Source organism: Echinops telfairi, unplaced genomic scaffold, assembly GCF_000313985.2.
Source record: "Echinops telfairi isolate 266 unplaced genomic scaffold, ASM31398v2 ScPeMD7_2291;HRSCAF=2852, whole genome shotgun sequence".
Lineage (NCBI taxonomy): Eukaryota > Metazoa > Chordata > Mammalia > Afrosoricida > Tenrecidae > Echinops > Echinops telfairi.
This window is the reverse complement of record NW_022106189.1, coordinates 16850274-16859239: the sequence shown is the minus strand read 5'-3', so window position 1 is coordinate 16859239 and position 8966 is coordinate 16850274. Positions and strand designations below refer to the sequence as shown.

The 8966-nt window shown below is 43.2% G+C and overlaps 1 protein-coding gene across 4 annotated transcripts in view; it reads right to left on the bottom strand.

The window, feature by feature from the left end:
* The window catches only part of FTO (FTO alpha-ketoglutarate dependent dioxygenase), a 462074-nt gene that overhangs the window by 307183 nt on the left and 145925 nt on the right, over positions 1 to 8966 (bottom strand). For all 4 annotated transcript variants that reach the window (XM_045293609.1, XM_045293612.1, XM_045293611.1 and 1 more), the window contains exon 3: positions 7843 to 8473. In XM_045293609.1, coding sequence (XP_045149544.1) covers positions 7843 to 8473 — 631 coding nt within the window. The remainder of the gene's footprint in view (positions 1 to 7842; positions 8474 to 8966) is intronic.

Sequence of the window (8966 nt, the reverse complement as noted above, 5' to 3'; positions counted from 1 at the left end):
AATGTTTTGAGAATGATGATGGCAACAAATGTACAAATGTGCTTAACACAATGGATGGATGGATGGATGGATTGTGATAAGAGTTGTACGAGCCCCCAATAAAATGATTTTTAAAAAAGAATGGAAAGTATTGCCACTGGAGAAATGAAAAAGGATAAACATGAGGCAGATAACTGTTACGCTTCTTAACAAACCTTAACAAATATTTGACTTATCAAAATTATATGACTATGTAACTTTAATAAAAAATATATATAAACACATCGGAGAGATAAACACACACACATTATGTACTAAACACTGGTCTTCGCCAGTTACTACTGTCAGGCACAGTCAAGTTGTTTCCAACTCACAGCCGTTCTACACACAACAGAAAGAAACACTGCCCGGTCCCGTGCCATCCTCCCAATCATGCTTTACGTTTGAAATACTGTGGATGGAAGTCACTTTTTCACTGCCCCTCTCCTTTACTAACCATGATGTCCTTCTCCAGGGACTGGTCTCTTGTGACCACAGACCCTGACGCAGGACGCGGGGATGTCTCGCGGTCCACCCTTCCCAGAAGCAATCTTCTAACAAAGATTGGCTCGCTCTTCTGGCAGACTGTGCTCCTCTCCGCATTCTCCAGCAGCACCACCATGCACACCCCTCAATTCTTCTCCAGTCTTCCTTCATCAGTGTTCAACTGTCACACACGACACGGAAAAGACCACAGACTGCACCATTACTTTCAAACATCACAGCGATTGTAAAGGGTGCAAAAAGCAAGGCCAGTAGTTCAAAGTCACTAGCCATCGTGTGAGCGAGATGAAGCTGTCTGCTCCTGTGAAGATTCACAGCCTAAGCAATCTTCCAAGGGTTCCCTGCGCGCTGGAGCCATTCTCCTTGCTAGATAGAAGTTCCACAAGGGCAGGAACGTTTGGATCTGCTTCCCTCCCACAAAGGCAGGAACGTTTGGATCTGCTTCGCTCACTGTTAACATTTAGGAGAGGATCTGGGCAAGTAGGTAATGCTCATGAACTATTCCTTAAATGGATATAAATTTCCTGTGGGTTAGGGTTAGGGTTACATCCAAACAAGTTTTACTGAGCACTAAAAGTAATTTTCAAAATAACTGCCAAGACATGGCAAGATACAATGAAAACAGCATAGAGCAACGAGGGGAGGATGTTGGGAGATTAAGAAAACATCAAATATTATATAACATTTTTAAAAATTAAGAATGCTGCAAAACTTGAAACTATCATTACAACCTAGCTTTTTAATCCTATCAAAGATGAGATAAAAAACATAGAGCTAACCATTTCCAAATAGAAGTTCAAGAATTGTGGAAGAAAATGTCTCTCCTTAAATGTATTCAACTTTTCCCAGAGGACATGAATGGAGACTGTGGGGTTCCAAGAAAATGATCGTCAAGCCCCTACTTTCTCGGCTATCACACATTCAACAGGAAACAAGGATTGGTCTCTGGTCATTTTGTGAATATACTTAGCTCTTCATGGGAGAACAGGGAAATAGTGTCTCAAAATGTATAATACATGCCAGTAGTTTAAAATTTTAAGAACTGTTTTTTTTCCCTTCTAAAGGTAATGTCCAGAAAAGACAAAAATGGTAACCAATAGTTATTCTTTAAATTATATTCTCAAGAATATTCCAGCCAAAGAACAAAGTGTTGGACCATATTAAAACAATGTTTCTTTTACTGTATTCCCTGCTAAAATTCCTTTTTTTATACCTAGGAGTAACAAGCAATTACCTGCAAATCTAGAACAGGAAAAGCAAATACTTTGCCTATTTACATACGGTTTCCCAAAGCCATTCCTTATTAAAAACTGTACCATTTCAGACTTCCTACTGGAGATATCAATTAACTAGAACTACATGGGAAAGCCAATAAGCTTAGTATGTAGTAGTAGTAGCCCATATACTATACAAATCACTACTAAGTGACCTCTACTCATGAAAATAAACCAAAAGAGATTAGTTGGCTCATCATAAAGCTCTGCGATGTTCTCACTGGGATAAGACATTGAGAGAAAATGTCCTGAGAGATGTTACATTTCAATTTAATTTAATTTAGAAGGGTGAATCACTTCTGTCATCTGAACTTCCAGGGCATTTTACCTGAACCTGTCTCGTGGCACTACACATTCTCCAACTTACATTCCTGGCTCTTATCACCAACTATGTTTCTTGGAGCAAGTCATCTCCCTTTCCTCGATCTCACTGGTTCTCATCTATAAATTGAGGGGCTTGAACTGGGTAACCTCAGAAGTTGCTTCCAAATCCAACATTTCATCCTTTCTCAGTTATCGTCACAGGTACATATCATCCCTCACCTCTGATCCCTAGACCAAGAGGGCATCTGGTTTACTACCTTTAGAGACCCTGAACGGCCTAGAAGTCCTCATTGATCTTCCCTATGCAAATGTACAACAAATATGTTCATGGACCCCAAAGCAGGACCAAAACCAAATCCACTGCCACTGAGTCAATACCAATTCAGTGACCCCACACAACAGAGTAGAGCTGCCCCTTTGAGTTTCTGAAGCTGTAAGTCTTTAGGGGAGCACACAGTCTCATCTTTCCTGTGGAGCTACTGGTTTAGCAGCACATCTGACCTTGTGATCAGCAATTCACTGTACCTTCGGGGCTCCTTCAAAGTCATCTGGAATTTCCAATCTGGTGGTGTGATGGTTCCGTTGGGCTGCTAACCACAATGTAAGCAGTTCGGAATCATCAGCCGTTCCAAAGGACACTCCCATAAAGAACTATGGTCTCAGAAATTCACGGGGCAGTTCTACCCTGTCTTATAGGGTCATTAAAGAGCTCATGCCACATGGAATCCAGGTGTAGAAATGGGAGTAGCTATACCAGAAGGGCAGGGGGAAGGTGGGGAAGGGAGGGTGGGATGGGGGACCGATTGTGTTGATCAACACGTAATTACACAACCCGCCTCCAGGGGGACGGACACCAGAAACCATGGGGGAATAGAGATGCCGGTCGGTGCAAGATATGAAAATAATACTAATTTGGGGTGGGGGGGAGGCGGGGAAGAGGAGCTGATCCCAAGGGCTCAATAGAAAGTAAACGTCTAGAAAAGAATGATGGCAACATAAGTACAAGTATGCTTGATACAATTGCTGTATGGATTGTTATAAGAGCTGTAAGAGCCCCCAATAAAATGATCTTTTAATAAAAAAATTTTTTTAAAGAGTCGGCACCGACTTGATGGCAGTGAGTTCGGGTTCTCAGTTTGAATCCCCTCTTTAAGCTTTTCCCAACCACACTAACCCACTGGCTCTCCTCAAGCAACTCCGACCTCGAGTCACCTCTATCACTTGAAAGAAACACCTGAAGCAGAGGTCCCATGTAAAATATCTCACCGCAAATCATACAGAGAACCAGAAAACATATTCTGTTTCACAGACTAAGTTCCGCTAATGTATTCCAATCATCTGACCGCGTGTGCTGGGAATCAGAGCAGATGCTGAGGGCAGAAGAGTGTGGTGACCCAGCAACGCAGGGGCTGTCAGCACCTGTCAGGACCTGCACCTACGAGCACAGAAAGGGTTCCTTTGTTCTCTCCAGCAGATGGAAACTGCCCACCCCCCACATTTTTTTAATCCAGAGGCAGCTATACTGTTATAATATATATAGTCTAGGTGTTAAGCCAAAATGTTTGAATTCAAATCCTAGCTCTGTTAATTGCTAGATGGATAATTATGTTATTTATCCCTCTGTGCCTATTTCCTCATCTATAAAGTGGGAAATAATACCTAGCTCATGGTGTTTCAGTAAAGATCAATGGAGTGAATGCACACAAAACCCTTCTTAACATACCTGGCACCCAGAAAATACTCACATGTGAGAGCTCACAGCATTGCCATTGTTATAAGAAAGAGCTGGAGGGCAGGGGGACAAAGACATTATTCTGTTCTTACAGATTAAGATACAGTAACTTCCTTCTCTTTGAGATAATTCTACAGATCTCATCAGCAATTTGAAAAAGCCCTGGTGGCTTTGTGATTAAGTGCTCAGCTAGTAACTCAAAGGGGGGTAGTTCAAACCCACCAACTTTGTTCTAAGGCAGAAAAATGTGGCAGTCCAGAGCCCCTAGGCACCTTAATCCCTCAGAGGCAATTCCACTTTCTCCCACAGGGTTGGGCTGGGTTTGGGGGCATATGTTTGCTATGGATTGAAATGGACTTGGTGACAGTGGTTAAGTGTCCAGCTGCTGATCCAAAGGTCTGTGGTTCAAACAACAGCCACTCCATGGGAGAAAGCTGTGGCAATCTGCTCCCATAAAAAGCACAGCCTTGGCAGCAGTTGGGCAATTCTACTCTGTCCTATAGGGTCACTATGAATGGGAATGGATGAGACAGTAATGGGTTTGGGTTTTCAAAGAATAGTTCTATCAGCAATTTATATTTGTAAACTCTATCAGTCCTAACTACTCCCAGCCCTAGAGACGATCCATTAAAAATTTAAATTCCTTTCTGAACGATTTCTAAGTTTCCAAACCTGCTTGATCACCCACGCTCTGGCAGTACAATAGGACCATTAAACTGGAGGGTAGAGAGTATGCAAGGGCACAATAACCCCTTTGTAGCAGCCTGTGCTATCACATACCACCACTTAGGTTTCTGAGAGCTGCCTCCTTAAGAAAGAACTAACAAACTCCATTGTTCCTTCACATCAGAGTTCTTGGATGTGATAGTCCTTAAATCCCTGGCAAGGCCTTATTAAAGATCAAAGGATCTTGGATCTTTCCATTAGGACAGCATCAAATCCCTTCAAGCAACTTTCCTAGGTCGGCATCATTATTTGAGATACCAGGGAGACTGGCACAATTTCCACCTACTAAGCTTGTTCCTTGTTTGGGGCTGAAAATGCAAGGTAAAGTTAGCAAAGACATTAGCACTATCCTCAGGAATGTTTTTTGAGTAAAAAATTTAAAGAGAATTATGAGATTTGTTTTAAGTCCTTTTCCCCAGACAGCTATTTAAGGAAGTAAACAAACAAAAAAAACCCAAATAACGATGACCATTAAAGAAAATACAATTAAAAAACTAAAGCCCACCCACTGCCATCAATCATAATGATACAGAAAAAAAGTGCCCCATAGGGTTTCTAAGTCTGTAAATCTTCATAGATGCAGGCTGCCACATCTTTCTTCCACTGAGCAGCTGATGGACTGGAATAACAGACCCCCCAGTTAGTAACCAAGCGCTGACTGCTGCACTACCAAGATGCTCCCACAATGCTGCTGATTCGCGCAGCCTGCCACATGAGTAAGCCAATTCATGACTTCTGCACTACCAAGATGCTCCCACAATGCTGCTGATTCGTGCAGCCTGCCACATGAGTAAGCCAATTCATGACATGAAGTAGGTGGCAAGGGTGAGCAAGAGTATTTAGTGAGCACTAGTACCTGAGGCAAGAACCTGAGTAACTTAGTGGATTACACAGTGGGTGCTGACCACAAGGTCAGTACTTCAAACAGGCAGCTATGTGGGAAACACATGAAGCTTTCTATGCCCATAAAGAATTACTGTCTCAGAAACCCACAGAGCAGTCCTACTCTGTTCTATAGGGCAGTGTGAGTCAAAATCGACTTGTTAGCAATGAGAAAAAGAACCCAAGGCAGACAGAATGGGCCTTGTCTATCCAAATCTGCCTCCTACTTTCTAGGCAAGGCATAGGGGCTGACTGGAGGACATGGGATCTTCTGGAGCACTCCACCCTGAGACAGGCCTTCTGTTTCTCAGATTGGTCTCTTTGTTTGGAGGGACATGTCCGCAGTCCACCTGCAAGTACTGTCAGCCAGTTGTGTCTTTCAAATGGAAATGGGTTAATTTCTAACTCCTAAAAGGAAACACCATACGTTTGATCATTCATAACGCATTCTACTAGAATTTCAAGACTGAAGCAAAAGGGAAAAATGTACTGGATGCCTCAGTGCATCCTCAAGGACTCTTTCTTCTTTTTTTATTATTATTATTTTTTAAACATTTTATTAGGGGCTCATACAACTGTTATCCCAATCCATACACACATCAATTGTGTAAAGCGCATTTGTACATCATTCTCAAAACATTTTCTCTCCACTTAAACCCCTGACATTAGGTCCTCATTTTTCCCATCCCTCCCCGCTCCCCCCTCCCTCATGGGCCCTTGATAGTTTATAAATGGGTATTTTGTCATATCTTGCCCTGTCCGCCGTCTCCCTTCACCCACTTTTCAGTTGTCTGTCCCCCAGGGAGGAGGTCACACACAGTTCCATGTAATCGGTTCCCTCTTTCCTACCCATTCTCCCTTTACCCTCCGTTTCGCCACTCACACCACTGGTCCTGTAGGGCTCATCCGCCCTGGATTCCCTGTATTTTCAGTTCCTATCTGTACCAGTGTACATCCTCTGGTCTAGCCAGACTTGCAAGGTCGAATTCGAGTCATGGTAGTGGGAGCGGGAAGGAAACATTTAGGAACTGGAGGAAAGTTGTATTTCTCATCATTGTTACATCGCACCCTGACTGGCTCATCTCCTCCCCGAGACCCCTCTGCAAGGGGATCTCCAGTGGCCTACTAATGGGCTTTGGATCTCCACTCCGCACTCCCCCCATCATTCACTACTCAAAGACTCTTTCTTAGAACACAGTGGTCCCTAAAAGTTCCAATTCAGTCACCAATGGGCTAATTGAGAATTCTGATTTTCCAAATATTTTTCCATAAAAAAACAAACAAGCAGACAAAAATGCTATAGCTCTCAAGTCAATTCCAACTCGAATCCTATAAAACTGCCCTATAGAGTTTCCAAGGCTATAAATCTACAGAAGCAGGTTGCCACATCTTTCTCCCAAGGAACACCTGGTGGGTTAGAATCACTGACCTTTCAGTTAGCAGGAGAGTGATTTTTCCACTGAGCCACTAGGGCTCCTTATGCTTCCATAAACAAGCCGAACTGCTGAAAAGGTAAAAGAACCATATCACTTCTGTCTTGGGCTCCTGTGGTCAAATTATCAGGCAAAAACGAAAGTCTGCAATGGCCCATTTGTCTTCAATATGCTCATCTAACTGCCTTTTGGGGAGTCCTGTTCTGGAAAGCCCTGTTCTTGCTTACCTTCAAAAGTGGACTCCGACTTACAGCAACCTTATTGGAAAAGAGCAGGTCCTAAACACACAGAGCCTGAACAATGGAAGGAGACCATTACGGGTAGGCCACTAAGATGTGGTTGTAGCATGTGTGCTCTGATCTTGGTTCCAAGGGGACCAGACTTCAGAAAATGTAAGCACATGTTTGCCAGAGCAACAGAAGTAGGTGTGAAAATGCCAAGCTAGCCGAGGGGCTAGAGAATAGGGAGCTGACTGCTTACAGCGCCCACCACAAATTGTAGGACGCTAAGAACAAGTTGCTCTCATAAAGACAGTGATGTCAACTGTAATAAAATATTTGGGCAGGACTGGAAATGTGCACCTGTGGGAACCTGAGAGATATGACAGATTTTTGTTTTTCCCAGCCCTTTATCAGTAAGTTAATTATAGCAACTGTGCAATCTAACTCGGAGGTTAGAGAAAGGCAGCTAGCTGTATGAAACCAAGATGTTGCTCTCCTGGGCATGGGAAAGACAGATTGACAGCAGTGCGTACATGTAAAAATATTCCTAGTCTGACTGGAGTGGAACAATGAGCCAGAGAGCATAGTTAGGTGAAGGGCTATGCTCTACTGTGTAGATGTGTAACACGCCTACAAAGGATACATCACACACACACACGTATTTTTCCAAAACTCCAGCAACTTTGATCTCATTCCGTTCAGCCCTTCTTTCCCAGAGCACACGTTACCTTCACAGGTATAATTGTAAACGGCCACTGCTGATTTTTCCACCAGATTCTCATCATGATGCCAGCTGACCGCCATGTTGCCCATGCCAAAATATGGCTCTTCTTTCAGGTAGGACATTTTCTGAGGATCCATGAAATTCAGCAAAGTTACATTGTATGCTGCTCTGCTCTTATAGTCCACTTCTTCTTGTCTGTCAGAGGACAGCCCCAAACCAAGCCTGGGGTAATCTGGTGCTATATACACGGGCAGGGCATCATCCACACCAGCTTTCTCTTTGGAAGTGAGTTCTTCCAAAGCCTGGATGGTCTCCAACTGCAGATAGTCATTGAGTTTGAGGAAGGTTTGACAGGCAGCGCCGATTTCATCCTTGGTATAGTTTGCAACGGAACCATTCACTGGCCAGGGGATTGTGAAAAGCCTGGTGTTCAAGTACTTGTAGGTGCAGCCTGGATTCCCAATGAGGATGCGTGACACTGGAGTGAGCAAATCTTTGCCTTGGATCCTAACCAGGTCCCGGAATAGGCAGCCATGCTTATGCAGGGTCAGAAAGGCTTCTTGCACCTCCTTATGGAGCTCCTCGGGTACACTGTCAGCTTCTCGGAAAACGAGTTTCGGGTATTTCAACTGCCACTAGACAAAACCAAGGCAAAAAGAGAGTTACAAATCTCATGGTTTCTAAGTGCGGGTGTCTCTCTGCTTACTATAAAGAAAAAAAACTGTACGTAGCATCACTAAACTGGACTTATATCTTCTCACTCAAAAACAGATGAAAAAAAATAAAACAAGTGTCACCAAATTCTCCAGGCAAGATTTTCAAGTCCAAGTACAAACTACTAACAATCTTTAATAGAAACAAAACAGTAATGACCGTTTGGGCTTTGATCTCCCGCCTTACCTCTATTACACTTTCCCCACCCCTCAATCTGTCTTCTAGCCTTTGACCTTCCAGCAAATACAATTTCACTAATCAACTACTCACCAATATTTATGGAATATCTTATGATTTAACAATTTTTAATTCTCCTGGAATCCATATTTCTGGTGTGCCCATGAGGTTGGGGTAGCTGGCCAAGGCCATTGCCCATTAAATGCCCTTTTGAAACTTGAATCTGAAAGAACTGGT